Source organism: Bipolaris oryzae, assembly GCF_000523455.1.
Source record: "Bipolaris oryzae ATCC 44560 unplaced genomic scaffold scaffold_123, whole genome shotgun sequence".
Taxonomy (NCBI): Eukaryota; Fungi; Ascomycota; class Dothideomycetes; order Pleosporales; family Pleosporaceae; genus Bipolaris; species Bipolaris oryzae.
Window position 1 is genome coordinate 1 of NW_006911399.1, and position 21,478 is coordinate 21,478.

At 48.3% G+C, this 21,478-nt stretch overlaps 11 protein-coding genes across 11 annotated transcripts; 4 read left to right on the forward strand and 7 right to left on the reverse strand.

Annotated features, from left to right (window-relative positions):
- Positions 1-541: 541 nt before the first annotated feature.
- On the reverse strand, positions 542-1,677 carry COCMIDRAFT_7445 (uncharacterized protein; the record flags this gene model as incomplete). Its single annotated transcript, XM_007692223.1, has 2 exons — positions 542-836; positions 1,520-1,677. 2 exons carry the CDS (start codon positions 1,675-1,677, stop codon positions 542-544), a joined length of 453 nt encoding a protein of 150 aa, XP_007690413.1.
- Positions 1,678-2,577: 900 nt separating this feature from the next.
- COCMIDRAFT_7446 (uncharacterized protein) lies at positions 2,578-3,171 on the reverse strand (the record flags this gene model as incomplete). Its single annotated transcript, XM_007692224.1, has 2 exons — positions 2,578-2,934; positions 3,001-3,171. 2 exons carry the CDS (start codon positions 3,169-3,171, stop codon positions 2,578-2,580), a joined length of 528 nt encoding a protein of 175 aa, XP_007690414.1.
- Positions 3,172-3,259: 88 nt separating this feature from the next.
- Positions 3,260-3,415, reverse strand: COCMIDRAFT_101845 (uncharacterized protein; the record flags this gene model as incomplete). Its single annotated transcript, XM_007692238.1, has 1 exon — positions 3,260-3,415. A coding segment is annotated over one exon (156 nt), but the record flags the coding sequence as incomplete, so codon positions are not given.
- Positions 3,416-3,916: 501 nt separating this feature from the next.
- On the reverse strand, positions 3,917-5,131 carry COCMIDRAFT_28412 (uncharacterized protein; the record flags this gene model as incomplete). The annotated part of the gene is made up of 5 exons (XM_007692229.1): positions 3,917-4,461; positions 4,526-4,537; positions 4,606-4,864; positions 4,996-5,025; positions 5,081-5,131. 5 exons carry the CDS (start codon positions 5,129-5,131, stop codon positions 3,917-3,919), a joined length of 897 nt encoding a protein of 298 aa, XP_007690419.1.
- Positions 5,132-5,296: 165 nt separating this feature from the next.
- Positions 5,297-5,614, reverse strand: COCMIDRAFT_101892 (uncharacterized protein; the record flags this gene model as incomplete). The annotated part of the gene is made up of 1 exon (XM_007692239.1): positions 5,297-5,614. The coding sequence occupies one exon, from the start codon at positions 5,612-5,614 to the stop codon at positions 5,297-5,299; it is 318 nt and encodes a 105-aa protein (XP_007690429.1).
- Positions 5,615-6,244: 630 nt separating this feature from the next.
- COCMIDRAFT_101901 (uncharacterized protein) lies at positions 6,245-6,445 on the reverse strand (the record flags this gene model as incomplete). The annotated part of the gene is made up of 1 exon (XM_007692240.1): positions 6,245-6,445. One exon carries the CDS (start codon positions 6,443-6,445, stop codon positions 6,245-6,247), a length of 201 nt encoding a protein of 66 aa, XP_007690430.1.
- Positions 6,446-9,824: 3,379 nt separating this feature from the next.
- Positions 9,825-10,376, forward strand: COCMIDRAFT_101862 (uncharacterized protein; the record flags this gene model as incomplete). Its single annotated transcript, XM_007692241.1, has 1 exon — positions 9,825-10,376. The coding sequence occupies one exon, from the start codon at positions 9,825-9,827 to the stop codon at positions 10,374-10,376; it is 552 nt and encodes a 183-aa protein (XP_007690431.1).
- A 2,410-nt stretch (positions 10,377-12,786) lies between these two features.
- COCMIDRAFT_28414 (uncharacterized protein) lies at positions 12,787-14,351 on the forward strand (the record flags this gene model as incomplete). The annotated part of the gene is made up of 4 exons (XM_007692230.1): positions 12,787-12,961; positions 13,030-13,207; positions 13,264-13,490; positions 13,603-14,351. 4 exons carry the CDS (start codon positions 12,787-12,789, stop codon positions 14,349-14,351), a joined length of 1,329 nt encoding a protein of 442 aa, XP_007690420.1.
- Positions 14,352-14,806: 455 nt separating this feature from the next.
- COCMIDRAFT_101863 (uncharacterized protein) lies at positions 14,807-15,238 on the reverse strand (the record flags this gene model as incomplete). Its single annotated transcript, XM_007692242.1, has 2 exons — positions 14,807-15,034; positions 15,089-15,238. The coding sequence occupies 2 exons, from the start codon at positions 15,236-15,238 to the stop codon at positions 14,807-14,809; spliced, it is 378 nt and encodes a 125-aa protein (XP_007690432.1).
- A 2,298-nt stretch (positions 15,239-17,536) lies between these two features.
- On the forward strand, positions 17,537-18,691 carry COCMIDRAFT_101888 (uncharacterized protein; the record flags this gene model as incomplete). Its single annotated transcript, XM_007692243.1, has 1 exon — positions 17,537-18,691. The coding sequence occupies one exon, from the start codon at positions 17,537-17,539 to the stop codon at positions 18,689-18,691; it is 1,155 nt and encodes a 384-aa protein (XP_007690433.1).
- Positions 18,692-20,219: 1,528 nt separating this feature from the next.
- On the forward strand, positions 20,220-21,161 carry COCMIDRAFT_101902 (glycosyltransferase family 32 protein; the record flags this gene model as incomplete). The annotated part of the gene is made up of 1 exon (XM_007692244.1): positions 20,220-21,161. The coding sequence occupies one exon, from the start codon at positions 20,220-20,222 to the stop codon at positions 21,159-21,161; it is 942 nt and encodes a 313-aa protein (XP_007690434.1).
- Positions 21,162-21,478: the final 317 nt, after the last annotated feature.

Sequence of the window (21,478 nt, forward strand, 5' to 3'; positions counted from 1 at the left end):
ACGTGATCATCGCCCCGCGGTGATCATTACCTTCTGACGTGGACGTCCATAGGCCTTCAGCCATCTCGTCACTTGTCAAGGAGAGAATCCTTCTTGTTACTTGTAACAAAAGACTATATATTTATGTGCATCTCCGTCCCTCTCCATCATAGAGAGAATAAATAAAAAAGTGATAAAGGAAAGTAAAACACATCTTAGCGTTATTATGATAAACACATAGAATTAACCTTGTTTAAAGGTCTATACTACAAATCCACACTCTTCTAGACCCGACGCCTACACCAACCATAGTCCCACTCACAGACGAGTGCGATGGTCGATACTCTGACGGTACCTATAGCATGTTGTTGCCAGTATGCTGAATCCATATACCGTCTAAGCTAAAGCCAGTGCCTATATACAAGGGGCGCGCAGGTTCTGTGATATCTATCCTGATGGAAGTCCCTAAGCTCTGAATATTAATAGTGCCTATTTCGGTATAGAGGTAAAAGCCAGCGGGATCAAAGGATAAACTGCGGAGCGATTTGCCAACGTCGGGCGTTTACAGACACGCGCCGCTGGTCGCATCCCAGATCTTGACGGTGCTGTCGTGGGACGCCGACGCCAGCCGCGTCGAGTCGGGCGAGAAGGCCACTAAGGTGAGATAACTGCTATGGCCCTCGAGCGTCTGTAGACACGCGCCGCTGGCCGCATCCCAGATCTTGACGGTGCTGTCCCAAGACGCCGACGCCAGCTGCGTCGAGTCGGGCGAGAAGGCCACTGAGCTGACCTCACCGCTATGCCCCTCGAGCGTCTGTAGACACGCGCTCCACTCCTCGCTTAGAGTTGGCCTGATACTGATTGCTTTTAGCTCTTTATACTAAAATAGCTTTCTAATTAGACTACCTATCGGGCTAAATATAAGTGCAGATATATAGGTCTAAAGAGGGTAGCCCTTAATTGCTCCTTTGTGGTACATAATAAACCGCCGTGTATCTTGCATAAGCTGAGTAAGTCTCTCTTGTTCACACATCTCCTACTAGCGTTAGCATTAAGGCTAAAATAAAGATATGTATATCTTGTGCGACCCACCTGCGCTAGTGGCTATAACTTCTCTATCGAGAGGACGCCTTTCTCTATGCTCTTACATAAACTAAGCCCCTCTAGCTAGTAGAGATACTTCTCTCTAAGAAACTCTTCGACCGCGCTAGGAACTTCCACGTTATCTACCCTATTTTCTAAAGATACAGGCTTTGAGTCGCACAGATGATCGATCTAGTAGATGCACGGGTACCGTGATACTACTAATGGGTCTACCCTAGGTAGTTTGACGTCCTTAATAGGATATCCTGGCGCTTCTAAGCTATACATGTCTCTATGCAATGTCCTAGATAGAATCGCCAGCGACCTTAAGAGGATTGTCCGATAAACGATTTCGCTTCCGTCTAGAAAGGCTTTATTATAAGCCTTTTTAAAGAGGAAGTCCTTTGCCGACTAATGTATAAAGTAGACTATGTCTTCTCGCAAGGTAAGAAACGACCCGTAGAAGCCGATAACCTCCTGTACCGACTCTAGGTCGTCCAAGTCCTCAAGCTGCTCCACGAGCGCAACGAGTTCAGGGACCGAAATAGGTCGATATAGGATCGCAGTCGAAGCCAGCACCCGCAGGCAGATCTCGGCGTCGTCGCTCTCGCTCATCTGCTGCATCATCCGCGTGTATAAAGCGTCTAGCCCAGGCGGGAATAAAGCTAGCTTCTTCAGCACATGCCGATTCGCCGTCCTCTTAAGTTCTTAGCATACTAACGCCACCTAGAGGAAAGTACTGTTCGCGTTTGAACTTAAGTGCTAGAGCATATCTTGTTGGAGTTTCTCTTTATACTGCTTCTCCCGCGCTAGCTGATCTACCTTTCGCTGAATGAAGACGTTAACCGCAGCAGCGACCGACTACGCGTTTAGCTCAAGGCTCAGCTTGACTTTATGTCCTGCCCGCTCCAGCTGTGCTTCAATGTCTGGCCAATTACGGCTAGAAACAATCCACTTGACGGGAGAAGACGATGACTGCTTCGCGAAAAATTCTAGCAGCTTTGGCAGATTAGTAACGCATTCATCTAGCGCGTCGACGATTAGGTGTATCATCCTTAGGCTTAGATCTTGGAGCATAGCCTCGAAGATCTCTGTTAAGACTACCTAGGCGTTCGCGTCTTCGAAGATAGCTTTGCCAGCGTGGTCGTACTTCTTGCGGACATGCGATGTAAGCGATAGTTACTAAGTTAGAAGTATATATAACAGCCCTCGAAGCACGGCTATGGCGCTATTAATGCGCGCGTCGGTCGCTTGGTAGAAGAAGTATGACAGTAGGGCACTTTGGGGCATTGAACCCTGCAGCTCGTTGATGATGCCGCACAGTAGTATCGTCTTGCCTTTACCGGGATCGCCTTTTACCTATAACAGTCGACTGTTCGGCTTCTGCTGCTATTGCTAGAAAGCGGGATTGTCTAGAACCTAGCGGTAGAAGTCTGCTAGCAGTCCGCCCTTTATATCCTCAATGCGCTTCTTGTCATCACACGGATCTGTGTTGCGTATGTCTTAGATGCATATCTAGAGCTTATCGATCTCGTCCTTTAGACGTCTAAATGCGTTAGCTACCCCTTCGCTGTAAGCTGGCGCTATCTCGACATCAAAAATGCCTAACAATGAGTACCATGCGTCTTCTTCGCGTTTAGTCTGCCTGTCGCCTTTCCAGCGCAGACGCTCGTTAACGCTGAACCAGGAAAGAGGAGTTCCGTCGAGCGCTTCGCATGGAATACCGGTGATCTTCTTAATTAATAACCTTAGCGATATCTTGTCACCAAGCCTCTCCCACTCTTGAGAGAAAAACTCTACCACGTTTGGTGCGAGGAGCTCTTGAAGTGTCCAGCCGCGCGTGAACCATCGACTTGACCTGAAGGCTGACTCCTAAGTGCACTGGGTAAGTATATCATCAAATTTCCTCTTCTTTGTTGACACGTCTGATAGGTATACGTAGCACTTGGTCGCATTTTGGTACCAGCGAAACATGGACTGGATCGACAAAGAGAGCTCAGCTTGATCCAACTTGTCAATGCAACAGGTATCAACCCAGAAGTACTGTAGTCCATCTTGCTGTGCTTGCTCTCCACAGAAGCGGATCTTCTTATAGCTAGGCTTATGCATGCCGCCGCCTTCTGCAAGATCCGCAAAAGTCACCTCCTCTGCATCTGCTCCCCAGGTGTGTGAAAGTATCGCATATTAGGGTATCGCGTTATCGTCGAAGCTGGTGATAGTAAGGCGGCCATCTTCGTCGTACCTTAGAAGACGCATCGACTGGTATGGGTGTGTGGTGGGCACGCGGTGGAAACGAGACGCGAGAGGTTCGATGTGGCAGCCTAGTAGGACGAGGGCGTGATGGCCGTGCCGTGTGCTGTAGAGGTCGGCGTAAGAGGGCAATGGATAGCCGTGCAGCTTTAGATCTATCGACAATAGAACAGCCTTCTCAAATGCGCGAGCTGAATCGAGCGCGCTGTGTTGTTTTCTTAGTCTGGTGACGGCATCGCACGAGGCCTTGGGAGGAGTAGTTGTTGCTTCATACGCATGTAGAACGCCTGCCACAAGGCTGCAGCGTAGCTTCGGCCATGCCAAACGCGTCTTTAGCCTTGCGAGCTTAACAGGGTAGCAAAGACCCGAAGCGCATTGATGTTGCCTAGCCTAAACCAATACAGGCCGGAAAAGGTGAACCCAAGCGCTATACCGTGCGAGCTGGCGGCTAAGTAATTACACAAATCACCGAATGACGCACGTTCGTTTTTTAACCGTCTGCACTGCATCTGTCTCGACTATTATCTTTTATTCTATGCTATCCACATAACGCCCAGTTCAGCATACAAACAACTACAATAGATGCGAAGCCTAAGTGCGTTCTCTAGTACATGCGTGCCACAGGGACCCTTGGTGACAGTACCGAGGCCCGCGTTGGCGCCAGTCCTTCACTCGCTCGCGCTATTTTTCGCTTTGGCTCTATTGCGTCTGTATCTGACGACGCTTTAGTTCGCTTTCGACCCCGTTTCCCCTTAGCTTTAGTCGCCTTAGCAGCCTCCGTTTTAGCACGCTTCGCACGCGCATATCGGAGCTCCTCGTAGCCTATGACCTTGGCCGTTCCTAATACTAGTGACTTTATTAATCGTCGCACTTTAGCTTCGTTATTGACCTTTAGTAGGAGTTGGATGTGGTTCTGCTGAAGGGCTCCTCTGGCGAAAGATAGGTGAGCGGCTTTAGAGAACTTGAGAAGGTGTCTCTGTAGGCTTTGTTTGCTCTTCTCGTCGAGAGCACGGGCATCCTGCTCGATAATCAGATTCTGCAGGGACATCAGACCTTCAGCTGACACTGGTGTCACGGGGGTTAGGGGAATTTGCTCTGGGGAACTTGGCCCAACAATAGCTTTATTGGCTGTCGATGCGGTAAAGGGGCCTATAGCTGGTTTAGGCATAGAGTTAAGTACTCTATCTAGGTTAAACGGAAACAAGCTACTTACCGCAAAGCCTACCTTGATGTTCTTAGCTATAAATGCTTTTACTCGCGCAGGGCTAAACAGAGAAGTAAAATGCTCCTTACTAATTATATTAACGCCTCCCTGCTCTAGTCGTTCGACCTGTTCGCGATAGGCTGCCTTCAGTGGAGTAAAGACAGCGACGTCGCACGGCTGCAGCTTGTGAGAAGTGTGAGAAGGAAGTCGACATAGTATAATATTGTTTACGAAATAATACTTAAGAATCTCTAGGGTCTTATGCGTACTAAAGCTATTATAGATTAATACCTGTGGCTTGTTATTCGCCCGCTCCTTGGTCTCTGGATCGAAAATCCGCTTCAGCCACTATAGGCTAACATAAGAGTCAGTGTAGCCGGTAGTAGTGCACGCATACTGCTACCTAGGGGTGGGAAACGTAGTCCAGTTGCTTCGGTGAGTGGTCGCAGGCTATATGATCAGAGGGTTTAGATACCTACCGTCGCCGCTGATGTACTTAATCGCGGTAACTATCTTACGCTTTACACGTGCGCCTCTATAGTTTCGTACGTCGTTCTTACCTACTAGTACTTTGGCCGAGCCGAGTACTAATAATATTACGCTAGTCTTATCCATATTGTATATGTTTTCTGCTAAGACGGCTAGGTCTTGTAGCAGCCTTTCTATCACCTTAAACTAGTGGGATATCTTCTAATATGTATTCTTCTTATGGCGGTTCTAGTCTAGTGCTATGACTCTTTGCGCTTACGTGTCTGGATGGCGTTTCTCGAAGGCGCGCGTCTAGTTCTTGTTCGGTGGCTTCAGTGGTCGGGCTCGCTTAGATCGCTGGCGGGCAACGCAGAAGGCGAGGAAGGGTATGAACTTGATCCGCACGGGCTGCCCTAGATTAGACATCTGTAGGAGGAACTTGACTAGCGCGTCCTCTTCCCACGGGCTGAGATACTGTTGGCTCTGGGCCTTCTCTTCTATCGAGCGGCGGCCTTGGGCACGGGCATGAAGGGTGGAGCGAGGAACCTCGCTATAGTCTATAAGAGCACGATAAGAAGTGGGTACGGCAGGCGGAAGGCCCTTCGCCAACACTTGACTAGCCTTGTCCATGAGAACTACGGAGCGGAAGACTAGAGCTAGCCGTGAACACGTTGAGACATCTCCAGACAGCGTAAACGACGTTGGCGGGTAAGGTCGCGCTGCAACAGCGAGGCTGAGCATCTGGCCGTAGAGGCTTCTAGAAAGCCGCCGGCATGCGCCATAGCCATTTTTAGCATCTGAGTGCTATAGACATAGCACCGAATTCATTACGACACGGTACACAGATATCTGAGCACGCTTCGGTGGCCACCTGGCATGCCAAGAGACACTAGCGAGTCCCAACGCGCTGGAACGCTTTTGGCGATCATCGTTTTCTATCGGCGAAACTGCCGGACTGTATACTCGCTTGGCTGGAAATCCTTTTCAATATATAGGGTGGGTTCTTTTTCATCTCTGCTTCCTAATAGACCCTCCGATCTTTGCAGAGACCTTCTTCATGGCGAGCAGACAGGGGGGTATCGACGGAAGGTAGATCAACAGCGCCAACAAAACGATCGACAGCAAGGGCAACACGGCGAAAAATCGTGCCGGAGGTTGATGGCCTAGAAGAGAGACAGCTCTGAAAGACCAACACACTAGATTCAGGTCGACAATGATGCGGACAAGAGATGGCGAGGCTCCGGAGCGAAAACTGTCCCGTCACACCGTGCGTCCCGGCACGCTTGGATCGACATTACGATATTGGATATCACTGTCAATGCGTGTGGATATGGTTCGAGATGATACAAGTGGGATTACGAATAAACGCATATGCCAATCATTCGTTGACAGGTATATTGAGCTGACGTGTCGTGAGGCGCAGCCCATGCAGGAGATAGGGGAAAGACCAGGGATACGCATTGTTGAGTGTATTATTGCGTATTGTTGAGCGTATTGTTACTGGTATTGAAAATTTACGATCGCGACTATCTTCTTCCTCAAGCAACAGGAGCTATCCAGAAGACTTGATGAAAAAGTTCGCGTCAGTCCGAGGTAGTGCGATACGGACGACACTGTGAGGACGACTATAAGCAAGCCTAGGGAGCCGTCCACTGTTTACAAAAATAAGAATAATCTTGAATGTGACCGTAGTCACGTTTCAGAGATTAAACTAATGCTATGGTTAGCTAATGTGCGGGATGAGAGATGGGAACCTGAGATGCGAGATCTGGAAAACGAAATATGGAGTATAGGATATGGGAATGTGAACTGCATACCTGAAAAGAACAGACTAGTTTTCGTTAACTGGAAAAGCCAAACTCAATATGGGGAGCTGCCATACTACTACACTTGATCTAAGCCAAAAGGCAAAGCTTCGCAATGTTAGTGTACTGGTCTCAACAGTAGGGGGTGGGTTGGAAAAAACTCACAGAGCTAAAGAACAGAAGAGAGGTGGGAGGAGGGGTTTATATATCCGGTGAGAAGACGCTAGTGTGGCTTACGTAATTCCAGGCGACACTTCGGCTGTTGCCTGGGCGGACGTGGTGGTGACGTCGGAAAGACGTTAATCCAGGCGGGGTGGACCTGTTAGGTGGGGGACCAAACAGCGGTGAATGCGTCTTGCCGAAATCGAACGCCAACTATTCGGCAATTCGCGGCCTGTGCTTCTGAATCTGCGGGGCCCTGCTATTGTGCGCGTTGCGCAATGTACGGGTGAATATGCACAGCTGCAACCATGATAATTTGTGCATACCCCTTCGGTCAATTATCGGCATTAGTCCAATTGGAGCACGCAGAAAGTATCCAGTCAAGAACTATGATCGATTTTCTACAAGCACCTTCTAACATAGCATGGTCACCGTGTATATATGTATCATACCTCCGACCCAAACGGTCCCTGTGAGAAGAGCTGATGTGTCGCGTTGGCAACAGAGCTGGTCCAAGGCCCATAGCTGCAGCTTTTGGCGCTCCAAGTATAGTATCGATATCAGGCCAAAACGTGTACTACCTCCATATGGTTTTTTCCATATAACTTTCACAACTTTCTGTACGTGGCTATATGCAGTAGAAGGAGAAGTAATCGCACGTGACATAGCAAAATTTCAACGATTCGAGACTTATCGATATCGAATCGATGTTCTGAACTCTCTCTAACTATTCCGAGTATGTTCGCAGAGATCTACCGAGAATCCATATCCAGGGTACATATATCCACATGACCATTGTGACAGAAACGCATGATATACAGCCATAGTGCCTCCGCGAACGCCATAGCTTGGACAATTGCCATCTAACCTGCAGAGATCTGAGCACTTCTCCACGGATGACTTGGCTATTTGTGAAGAGAGCCCTCATACTAGCAAAACCAGCAACTCCAATAGCTTCAGTATTCCACCAAAAAGTGGGAAATTCAATCCGAATGACAGCCATCAGCTATATTACTGATACTTTTCTTCTATCGTCTTGATTATGGGCCGTAGCTCAAACTTTCTACTAGCTCGAGGGCATATTCTGCTGCAATATGTATCCTTGAACACCATTCCGCCCATGATACCAACGCTTGGGTATTCGAATGCACTCATGTTTAATTGACTGTCTTCAAACTTTGGTATCTGAACACGACAGCTGACATGTAGAGATTCTGTTCCATACTCAAGCACGCCCTTCATTTTTCATGCTCACGAACGATAAGTAACGAAACATGATAGGTAGATGACCATGAAGATACGTATTACTACCGAATGTTTCTAGGTCGTATCTTGCCTGGTTGGTTGGAACAGAGATAGTCAACAAGACTGTTCGTGAACAGCACTGAAGAGATATACAGCCTTAGCTCTATATTTGGTGTCACTCAGGTCCCGTGGTGGTTTGATGCAGTGCTGCATTGTCAAGGTATCGCGACACAATCAAGGCAGGACGTTGGATGAGCGAACGCCGCTTGTGCAACTAGAATTTTCCCTTGTGTTGTCTTCGGAATGACAAGAAACAAATGCGCAGATAGTCTCGTAGAATACGAGTCAGTGTCTCGAAGACGAATTTGTGGCGCGGCATAGCAGACGGTTGGTCCCGGCCCGTTCCGCAAGTGAATCTTTGGGAAGGACAACGATAGTGGCGAATGGGCACTTTCAAGGCACCTATCCTCTACAACCACGAAATGAGAAACCATAGATTGCATCTAAAAACAAGTTTTACTGCAACTCAATCTAATTGTAAATTACATGTAGTGATTATTAGACTTATTTCTAGCTATGGAACGACTTTATCCTGCTATGTGACTGTCTTCAGGCTCGCAATGTTGGCGAAATTGAAGGAATTATAGTGATAACACTGGTACAAAAAGTACCATAATATCACATACCACCTCGTACAAGACTTGTAGTAGTATACAAGAAACCTCTTAGATGCAATCTTACGTCGTGTTGTTGAAACCTGAAGTTATAACTCGCTCCGAGGAGGTCCTGTTCATCATAATGTTGAAATTCGGACATCGGCGAAAAAAAAATCATTTACGTACTAGATACGAGCTTTTTCGTATAATTTTCCAGAAAAAACTCGGTAAGGCGATATCAAATACGATGTCAAAGTGGGCCTTATGAAGCCAAGTTCGCTAAGCCACTGTAAGGCCCTCTAGCCTCGGGCATCACACATCGAATGAGATTCTATGTTGGGTTAGCGCAGTGTTACAGCCAACACGTAGGTTTATCAATCTGATGAAAAATTCAAGGTTGAGTGACAATGAAATACTCGAAGATAGGCAATATTTAGCGAGTGGCGCGTAGTTTACGTGGCTCGCATGCACTATGGGATAGCAATCTATTGAGGAGTGGTAATCGCTGTCGCCAACCTTCCTGACATTATGAATAGTGAGACTATAAGTGATAGGCATAGAGAATCGAAAGCTCTCATTATTAAACTTGTAATCGACGTTTTTAAATTGTTTCCATGTCTTCGATTGTATCGAAATTCATCAAGTCTTACACGGCTTGATCGAAATCCTGGGTTCCCAGAGGCATACTTGCGCCAAAGAGTGGGTAGCTCGTATACCATAGAACCACGTTAACCTGATCAGACTCTGATCATGAAGACCAACAGCATACACAGAATCTCAGGTCAGGGGGCCTCACGGAGCCGAGTTCGTTAAGCAACAACAAGGCTCTCTACTGGTAAGTATCTAGAACAGCTTTACCAAAGTGCCCAACGTATAAAGGGCATCCGGTACGCTGCTTGGTTTCTACCACAGCTCTCAGCTACACAAACAAACATCATCACATCGGTATCCTACACTTTCAGCCCTACCAAAATGAAGCTTCTGTCTATCCTTCTCGGCCTCGCCGCCACCGGAGCTCTATGCTCTCCAACTACCTCTGCCGTCGAAGCCACCGTTGAAGATTGTGGCGAACTCGGAGTCATGGAGTGGGATCCAGCAAGCCTACCCGAAGGCACCGACGTTTCTGCTCTCCGAAAGTGCAAGAAGCATCCGTCTGAACTCGGCATTGTCAGCCCTCTATACGATCCAGCTTCAGAGACGGAAGTCACCAACTCTTCCAAGCGCGGAGAACTTCTCGATGAAGTTGCCGCGCTCGACAAACGGGGCGTTTGCTCAAAGGGAGGTCGTGGCTCCGGCTACGATTACGATTATGGGTGTGATAAGGGCTGGTGCTGGAGGAACTGCGATGGTCCCTTTGTCAATGCTGACGTTGGTCTCAAGAAGACTTGGTGCTGGCTTGCATACGAAAGTGGAAATGGAGGCTGGACTCCCTGTGGCAGGTGGCAAGACTGCGAATGGTCTTACAACAACAAGGCTGCCAAGTGTGGAAAGGGAGACTGCAAGGCTTGTGGCTGTGGCTGCTGATCTTGGAATCCACGGATTAGGTGGACACTGGATTATTATAAGGATACTCAATGGTGCAATTATGCCATGAGAGGGTTGGACAAGCCCCTTGTCTTCCGAATCTTGCAGATTAGATTGGTGCCATCCTTGTAAATGTCATATATTCCTAAATGTTTTTCGCCACAGGTTCACGATACAGTTCCATTACCACCATCACAATCGTGAGTAACATGTCCACCGTGTGGAATCTTCTTAGAGCTATCTCTGTTACTAAGTATTGTAAATTCGTATAACCAGACAACTGAAGACGTTCCAACATGTCTCATGACCAGATTTCCCATCATTTTACTCTTTTCGTTTTCTCACATAGCTCCTTCTTGTACCTAAATATTCGTTCGTCAAAGTCCATGGTAATTATTCAGGTAAAGTACCGAGATATTGCTCGGACCCGAGGAGTTCTTTTTCGGGAAGCGGCCCAGATCTGATCAAAAGTACCTCATCGTACAACAATTGGATTTGAACTGAACGTTGCACGAATCTGGGTATTGTGCACTCATACTTCATCCATTATTAATGGCAGCTGAAAGAGAAGGCTGTATAATCGGAACTATCTAGTACTTTGAAGTGCCTGGGGTACATCGGTGATGGGTTTTCGTGTCTGTACGTACAGCTAAGGTGTGTTCAGTCACGTGATTCACGTTTATGTCCGGTACACTGCGTTGCTCGATCGCCAGCTGTGATTTCTGCGAATAGCGACATCGACTGCTGTGCTTGCTTTGATCCAATCTCGAGCAATTGACCTAGCTGAGATCACGATAGTTATCAAGGGCTACCATCATGCTTTGCGCACGTGTGCGAGGTGCATAAGACGTAGTGTACTAGTACAACAGCCTCCTGGCACCACTTGGTCATCATATCGATCGATACTAGCAATTTTTCGTCGTTTTTCTGGTCAATACAGCACGTGTGAATCCACAGCCACTGTATATGCCTGTTTGATTTTAAAGTTTGGACTCGTATTTTCGAGCGGTTTTCCACGTCCGTGTCTCTGCACGTGCCATCGCGCCACATCCATAGGCTACGGCTGCAGCTCGTGGCGACAAGGATGTCCCTCACAGCAATGTTGAGACGCTCTGAAGTAACGCGGCACACAGAAGGTTGAGTTGAGAAGCTGGGAAGGTTTGCGATCATGTGTAGCCACAGTCCGCGCCCAGGCGATGGACGAAAAAACGAGTGAATAGTTACTACTCTTGCTAGGCATGTGGAACATTTGCTACAACGAGCTTATCACAGCGAGGTAGTACGCGTATTTCTCGGCGGAGAGGCTGACTGTTGCTATACGGTGGCCAGCTATGTAGAATGGGCGCGGTTCTGGACTCTCTCAACGGCTCGTATCTGCCTCGATTTTGCGGCGAGCTGTTCTAATGATGCACGTACGTAGTAGTCAAGATAAAATAATATTTTCCTGAGCACGTCAGAAGCAGGCCCAATGCACATTGTAGGGTGACAGCAAGTATGATTCGAGAACTTGAAATATATATAGCTTTGTTCACTCAGACTGAGACTTATCGACCGTGTATTGTGGTATCTGCAGCAATCGATCTCACTGCAGTATGTCTTGGTACCTAATTCATGATGCGTTGACATGCACGGCCTCAAACGGGACGCAGTGTCGGCACGTTATGCCGAAGTCATGCCTGTTAAATGGGGTGACATGCTGTCGCTACGAAAACAAGCCGAGAAAAACACGTCTTTGCGGTGTAATGCATATCTGAGAGCTCTGCAAGACGCTCAGTTAGGCGGTCTGAGTATATAATGACTTCGTTTAGCGTCTCCCAAGTAGCCAAGAGGTCGATCGAGAACAAGTACAACTTCCGACATGCACATGGTCATTTTCGCCAATCTGAACTCGAAGCTTAATATTCGCCCCCGTGTTCGACTTGAGAACGGCTGCTAGATCGGACCAAAAACTTTACGTGGTCTTTATTGGCCGAGCAGCAGGGATAATTTAAAAATAACGCCGATTCCGTCTCTACTTTCGAGACGGCTAGACGCATTACTTAGGAGGGCAGGGACAAATGTCAGCCTTGCAGCGTCTAGCATTGCTATCAGTGGTCGAGCGTGAGAGTAAGGATACTCGATGCTTTCCTGTAAATTGCACGCCTATCAGGACTGGTCAAAGCGATCAAGTGCCTTCTTACCCATTGGCCGCACGGTTCACATTCTATGTAGTGCTTATTTCTCGAAGTTCAAAGAACCAGTCCGCAACAACCCGCACGGTTTTAGTGTCCGGCTAAGAATTTAGCTAGCAGGCCCGCCATGCTTATACCCTAAACGTCTTAAGTCAGCGTTCCGAAATATACATAAGTATGTAGACAATCCTACCCCTCCATCCTACAGCATATGTCCGGTATCGTCGGTCCGCTCAATCATGTCCCGTCGCCAAATATGCCAAGCAGCCTTGGTGTTGCAGATACTCATCCCATTCTCATCTGGAGAATTCTTTGACAACAACGCTGATGCCCTTCGTGAACTCGATATTCCCGTTGCGAGATCTGTTCACACACTAAACCCGCTTGGCAAGCGTGATTCGGACAACTCGATTGGTAAAGCAAGAATCTTTACGTCGAACTAGCATAACGGAGAGCTGACAATGGGGTGTTCTATCAAATAGCCACTCGATCCGTCGGCAAACACATCGACCCCACGCGAACTATCCTTGACGGAACGCGCTATGCCCTTGATGTTACGATCGCCGGAAAGACTTATGCGGTTGAATTTGATACCGGAAGCAGCTCGTTCTGGCTACCCAGTGCCAACTTCACATGTTTCAATATAACCAACCAAGTGCAGTAAGTATGATGCGGAAGCTGACCATGAATTACACATTGGCTTATTCACTCTGCAGACCTCAGTCCGCATGCAGCTTTGCATCGGTGGGTCCTGACCACTATACTCGGGGACTAGTAGCAAATACACACTTTAACTTGACATATCTCAGCGCAGAATTTGTCAGGGGCTCTGTTGGTCTCGAAGATGTGACCATCGCAGGATTGACCGTCCGGAATCAGCATATGTCGCTGGCGGACGAAGTCTGCCTTGACACTGCGAACAACATGACTAGTGGAATTATCGGTGAGTCTTATCTTCTATTTTTCGCAATATCGCAAACAGCCTAGCAGTCGGATTTGTGTGTTTCTGACGATAATAGGGTGGGGATTGGGCAATAATACTGCATACTTTCCAGGAAATGACTCAAGCCTCGATAACAAGACGGACCCAAATCACACCTGGATTCCCACCAAAACTTGGCTCCAAAATGCAGTCGACCAGGGCTTATTGGAGAGACCAATATTCTCAGTCAATCTTGGCAACAGAACAGAGAACGCTGCAAATCTGAGCGTATCTGGATTTGTGGCTGTAGGAGGTGCGCCACTTGACGGACTTCCCTTTACTGGAGTCTGGGCCCAGTCAAAAGTCAGACCTACGACGTATGCGCCCTGGGGTGTGAAGAATAAGTACACTCATTGGAACGTTAGGCCAGATGGATTCAGGGTCAACCAGACCTTCATACCATGGGTTCCCGGTGTCTTTGTCGACGGCGAAGAGATCTTCACTATTACCGATACTGGGACCCCGTGGAGCTATATCACCGACGAGACTGCGAAAGCCATTGCCGAAGCGATACAGCCTCCAGCGTATTACTCGATGTACGACAGTGCGTATGTCGCCAATTGCAATGCCACAGTCCCTGAAGTAAGCCTTCGCATCAATGGTACGGATCTACCAATCAGCAAGAGAGACATACTCCTTGATGGCTGGCTTGGTCAGGCCAACGATTCGACTGTGCTGTGCTGGCTTGGCTTTCAGCCTAGCTTGCAGCCAAAAGCAGGTGGCACTGCACCCTTTCTCTTAGGAGCTACCTTTCTGAGGAATGTATTGGCTGTACATGACGTGGGAAATTTCAGGATGCTGTTCGCTTCGCTCAAATGGTGATTCCGCTAGTGTAGCGCGGAATTAATGAACAACAAGAACCCTACATTTGTGTAAATCAAACTCTTAGTTTACCTTGATGACAATATCTTCTACTTTGGACATTTTCGATGGCATAATGAAACTCCCATTGCGATAATGTCTAAATCATCTTGCCATGAAGATGTATATTTCAGTACTAACGAGTGTATCACTTCCTAAAATAAAATACGCGCAGATTTAACAACAGGTCCTATCTGCATGAATGCAAAACAGGGTCGTATAGCAGTGTAATCGTTACGTATGAAACTTAGAAGAATTGAAGCTGATTGCTCTTGAATATCACAAGTCGCCAAATAAGTTGCAAATAGCTATGGACAAATACGACGATGTAAGACGATATCTTTTTCATGTTTTCTCAAAATCTCAATTCAAGCCTCTAAGCACTACACATGCATTGAATCTATCATTTCCCTTTCTTAACCGCAGTTGCAGCCGCACTCCTTGGGGTTATGGCAGTTAATGCCGCAAGACTGCTGCTGGTTGCACGAGCCCCAGTCGGTGCATCCGTACCAGTCTCCAGATCCGTCACCACGAGCAGTCCAGCACCACTGACCACCATCACCGCAGACCTTCCAGCATCGCTTCTTGCCGAGATCACAGCCGTATGGAGCGGTTGAGACGCAACCACGGGCGGAAAGGGGGCTCTACAAGATAAAGGAGTCAGTGACTGCTTACTAAATGAACTTGATATTACATACGGCTTTGTCGGTGAAGCTCATCCATGGTGTGTTTGGGGGTGGGATGGACGAGTTGGCGAAGTCAGGGGCTTCGCCCTCGTTGCCGGCGTGGGGAGCTGAGAAAACGCCTATAGCTTGGGCAGCCCAGAAAAGGATGGTGGTGAGTTGCATCTTTGCGGTTGAAGGTGAGGTTGGAGAGGTGAGTGATCGATGGGAGTGTGATGATGAGAAATGATGAAGAATGCTCTGGGCTTAAATACCTTTCTTTGCGAGTTGACTTCTCGTTGCCAACATCTGTCGAACTGCCTACCATATCCGCCTTAGACCCCATTGATCTTCGCCTGGTGTACTTCAGATGGTTGTTCCGTTGCCCCACAGATTGAGGATTCACGAAATGCCCTAGGCTTGGGGGCCTTACGTAGGGTCCACCACAGAACGCCTGAAGACAAGAACAAGTCCAACACCATTCAGCCTGAATCTCAACCCCACAGCACTCTATGTATGCGAGGTTGACTCGAAGTTTTTTAGTAGCATTAGAATCACTGGGTTGTGGAGAGTTTTCTTCATACTCAACGAAGATGAGAGAATAAAGTTCAAATCAATCTGCGCTACCGCCAAGCGACCAAGCCGTCGCAGAATTGCTTGAATCCGGAAGGATTCAGGGTCCGTTCGGTTAAGATTTGTTCTGCACTCCACTAACTGTATTTGGCAAATTCTTAAAAATAGCCCCAGAGACAGTGTCGTGTGCAGTAACGTAAAGCTTTGTTGTGTTTCCGCAACGCTAATAAGAAAGTCCCTGCCTAGCGCAGAACTGGTATGCAGGTCTCCCTCTCTTCGGCAAGACAAATCTCCATTTTAAAGTGGTATTTCCGAGGTACAATTGGGTCCCAAAACTCCGTTGTGCCACATAACTACAGCAAATCTGCTGGTTTTTCGGTGAGACTAACACATCATTGCATATGACTATAACATAACTGTAATATCACTGCAAAGTAGAGCTCCAACAGGACAGCCCCTCTGTTTTATGTCCTAATGTATGCAAGCCTAGCTCCCAGACTACTCGCTACATACTAACCCAAAGTAGGCCAGAAACGGAAGGAGTAACTAAACAGGCTTTCAACAGCGGGAGACTGAGCCGTTGAAGATCTGAACAGTCCTAGCGCCCTGTGAACGAGACGTGTCATGGTCTAGACTGCCCATCCTAGAGTACTCGTATCACACCGCTAACAAAGGAATCTACTTACCGCGGATGAGAAAATACGCCAATGGTGCTTGTTTTCTCTGGTAAACGCGCCTGCCAGCTACGTAGGCGGGTTCTAGGTGGCCTGATGGGTACCTGCTTGACATCCTCGGGTCATCATTGCGACGGGGTCCTAGATAAACCCCGCAATGAAACATCGCAATGGAACACCGTACCTCGCACCCGTCCTGCCTCACAAGCGCGCTGGAAGAGATGAACAGGGCACCTTATTTGGTTGCTACAAGACATTCACGACCGGTCCAAGAATAGATTGATATCTAAGCTTGAGCAGGTTGCGATTAGGCATAGGTAAATAAGATACACACTCATAGGATCTTCGCTACTGGCTTTCTCGATATGCAATCCTGAAGCGCTAACGAAACCGAGAACCCTTTCATCCACGTTCATTTGCTTACTATACCCAGAAGCACCGGATAAACCTCGTATAAGTTGTAGCCTCTGGTGAGACCAGTGGCGCGCCTGCCGCCCTCTGAAATTGTACTAGTCCTCAAAATCGTTGCGCCTTTTACAGATATGACAGAAACTTTCCTTTCTAAAGCTAATCGTATCTAATTGCCGCTCCCTTAGTCTTCTATGCCTTCTCGCGACCTGAAACCGACGCAGTATCAATTCAATGGTCATTCTCGCAAGTAATACAAGTTTCTTTTACTTTGCTATCGCCACTCTTGTCGAAATGAGAGGCTGGACTAAAGCTAGAATCATTGAGGTAGCTGGCACTTCTTAGGAATAAATAATTCAATAGCCAAGGTAAAGGCAGAAGTACAAAGGCTTACCGTAGGTCTGATAGTATCCTACAACCGGAGATCTCTAAGCATCCAACTTTCTCTGGACTCACTTTTGGTCAGCAGTGTATCGAAGAGCTTCCATTTGGGCGCATTAGCGAGAGAGGCGCCAGTATGAAGCTGGACCATTGCCATAGCACTGTTGTCTCATTTAATCTCACAGCCTTTCAACCCCTTCTCACCATCATGGACGCATTGTAATCATTCTGAACTGATTTTCTAGTTCAAGAAACAAGTAAAGGTAAAATAGCTGGGCGTGAAAGCGAGTGCTTCACCTGAGGTAAAGCTACTGGCGTTGCCACGTGCTATCCATCAGTGAGCATGCTGGATACACTGGATATATCAAGAGGCCTCCACTCCTTCTGACAGATCCCCAGCCCTCTTCTCCAAAACCGCCATCGTCTTCTCTTTAGTATCTTTGCAATAATGGCGGATATCAAACTCACCCGCAAAGCCAGATATGAGACCGCCGAAGCGCAAATTCTAGACTTGTCTTTCACGATAGAAGGTGCAGCTTTTGAGCACCCAGATGTCTTCGATAACTCCAAGCCCGTGTTTATAAATGCTCGTAAGGCGTCCAGCATAATGTACAAGAAAGCTATTGCAAAATGGGAGGAGAATCCAAATGGACCAAAGTCACGCGAAACCTTAGAGTTGACAGCAGCCGAGACCGCTCAAGAGATTGAAGAAGACATGGAGCGGTATTTGCTTGTGGGTTGGGTACCCCAGACACAGCAGCAACCAGGGAAAGTTGTCAGGCGTTATGGCCGTCCTGTGGGCATTGACCGACCAGAGGAAGACAAGATCATCACATTCGACAAGGACGAAGATGACCTCCCGCTGATGGTTGTAGTGAAATCCTTGGATGAAGAAGTCAAGCTTGCTTCCGTTTTCAAGTATGTTCTACTAGAGCAAGTCGATGGTTTATGCACTCCCTACAGTATCAATTCAAAGGAAGTCTATCACCTCAGTCTTTACAGGGACATGACGACGATGAACCATAAAAGGCTGGCCGCGTGGAACCAGCTGGCATGCAAATACGCATACCAAGGACATAAGAAACCAGAGGTTTGGAACACCAAGAGATCACAAGCTACCCGAGACAGGGAGATGGCCGTGCCCCCACCAAACAAGGACTCCGGCAATGACGTTGATGCAACTTCCACCGAGGACATGCTAGAGGACAACGCTTCGTATTCCTCAGAAATGGCGGATGTCCCCAGTGACATCAGTGAAGACCTCTCATGCGACTCAGACAAAATCAGGGAATTACAGGCATTCGTCGATGCTGCCAACAAAGAAAATGCACCGTTCACGCAAGCACAAGCAGATGTCATGGTCGAGGAAGCCCAAGTATTATGGTCCAATGCGCAACATCTCGACAGCTACCATGTCTATCTTCTGGCTCAGGGAATGCGCGAAGTCGGACTTGCCCCAGCATATCCTCACCTCAAGGCATTCGTGTTGGAAGGATGCTATCACATTGCCAAGATGTCCGGAGAAGTCACCATCGAGGAGCTGGGTGCGATTGCATTGCAGGCTGAAGAGACTGTGAAGCGCGTACTGAGCTATATCGAGTAAGCATGGATGGCGAATGCCCATAGGGAGATCACCACGCCTGGTATCAAGGAAAAGTAGAGAGAGAGAAGGGGTTATCGATATTGACACGGGTTCCACTGAAGTGATGGAGATGATAATAGGTAAGTAAACCCTTGACACCAATTCCCTATATATGTGAGCAAATCACTGACGTAGTGGAGCTTGCTGGTATCTTTAATGCTTTCATGATATAGCAAGACTGGTATTGTCTTTATTCCATCGGAAGAGATCATATTTGGGTCATACAGCTATGGAGATCATGGTGTTTCTTGGGACAGCAGGAATATATGGTACTTGGGATACAAGATGAGTACAGCGAATGCGAGTCGACAGCCTGGAAGAATTGGAAGGAAGATAAGGCCCGGTTTCTCGGCATTGCCAGGGATGCGAACGACATTGGCGAAAGGGTGAACAAGGGGAGCTATCAAAGAACTTGAACTTTCCTCGACTCAGAATTCGATACTGTTTTTATACATTTACTAGGACATCTGCCATGTCCCTCTTCCAACAGGCGTGGCCGATTTGATATTTCTTTAGTTGCTGCACAGTCTTCATCTACTATTACTTCGAAATCCAATGTTACACACTGGAAGTTCGTTTTATCAGATAAGCACTATGTACTAGCATTATCTCAATAGACGCGGTTATGCGCGATGTGACTTTTGCGAAAAGTCGCATGGGCAATTCGTAGAGCACATCGAGCCAGGCTGGTAGAACATCAATGTCGTTGCGGACAAGAGTGCCGAACGTGACTGCTGCTTGGATCCCGGGATGATACGTAGCGCTTGAATAACAATATCAATCATCACGACCGGTCGGATCCTGGGACAGTAGCGCTTGAAAAAAATGGTGCAACTCAACACGGCTGGTTGTATCTCGGGATGGTAGGGTTTAGATACTACAGCGAGTACTCTCTTAGACGTCTCGAGGCATTAATTCGCATCGCAACTTCGAGCGAGCTTCGTCTGCAACAAGCAACGCTTGATATATAGTATACATATCGCATCATCCCTATAAATTATATTTAGCACCACAGCCCGATCCTTCCATTCCCTTACCATCCGATCTAAACCAGGTCTCTCTCCCTCCATTCCAAACATTTGCAGCGCAGCTGAAATCCCACTAGCTCGACGCTCATAAAGGGGAGAGAGGGGCTGATAGCGCGGACCAAAAGATCATTTAGAAGCGCCGTAGAATCCCGCGGGCGGCGAAACGGCGCGACTCAGCAGCCACCATGATTGGACACACCTATCACTGGAAGGAATGGTAGCGGTCAGCCCTGTCAAATGTTCCCTCCTGCATCCCACTAACAATGTTAGTCCAGAGCGTCGCGCATATGCAAGGCGCGAAGGCGCGAAGGCAGCGCGCCCAAAAGGTCGTATTAGCTTCGTATAGGGATGATTAAGCTCAGCGATCGCGCCTGGAATGAATCGAATAGAAAGCTGACATCCCGCATCCAATTGTCCCTTGTCATTCTCAGTCTCTCGTTCAAGTTTCTATTCTTCAAACCATGTTGACGCGGCCCCCACAGCTATCCAGAGCGCTGACTTACTACGCGTTAGCGGCGCTCTTTACCATAGGAATCGTGTACCATTTTCTCTCGCTGCAGGATGGCTTCATCGCACGTGTACCGGGTCGTCCGGTAGATAGTACCCAGCCGACCGAAATCCCAAAGCTCATCTGGTACAAACTGGGCCCGAACGGGCTCTCTGACGAAGCGCGCGCCTGGACAGATACCTGCATTCAGAACAACACAGGCTACAAAGCGCATTTTTTGACAGACGAAGACAGCGACGCGTACGTCCGCAAAACATTCGCTTTCCGCCCAGACATCGTAGATGCCTACCTTGCGCTCCCGATTCCCATCTTCAAAGCCGATCTCCTGCGCTACCTGCTGCTCTGGGACCAAGGCGGCATCTGGTCCGACCTCGACGTATCCTGCAGAGACGTCCCCATCGACTCCTGGGTTCCCACTCTTTACAAGGCCTCCGCCGCCATGGTGGTTGGCTGGGAATTCGACTATGGCTGGCCGGGCAAATACGTGCGGCAATTCGCGAGTTGGACGATAATGTCGAAGCCGCGGTCGCCGCACATGATGCAAGTCGTCGACGATATCCTCGAGACGCTGCGGGTGGAGACGACGGAGCATGGGGTGGGGATTCAGAATGTTACGCTGGAGATGATGGGGGATGTGGTGGATTTTACGGGCCCAAGACGCCTGACAGGGAGTGTGTTTAGGAGTTTGGAGAAGCAGATGAATCGGACGCTGGATGTGAGTGAGTTTCATGAGATAATGCAGCCGAGGTTGGTGGGGGATGTGTTGATTATGCCGGGGCAGTCGTTTGCGGCGTCTTCGAATACGTATACGGAAGAGCAGCAGAGGGAGTTGCCGCCGCAGTTGGTGGAGCATCATTATGCGGGGAGCTGGAAGAATGATAAAGGTGGTGAATAGGAGGACATGGGGGGGGGGGGGTGATGGGTTGGAAGAATGGTGCGTTGCAGTTGGGACTTGTGCATAAGTCGGTGCCGATACCCTTGAGTATCCTGAACGGAAGATATGCGTTGGTCCTATGCATCCGGCAGCAGAGTCTGCGCTGGAGCATAGACATCGCTCTCGGAAGCGCAGTAGCTGCCACGAGCGCTGCCTCATACGTAGGTGAACTCTACGAGATTTGTGGACGAGACCAGGCACGATGGAACGAACAGGTTGAGGAAAGAGGACGCGCGCAACGCAAGACGTGGCGCCAGAGGCAGATGCGACCTCGACCT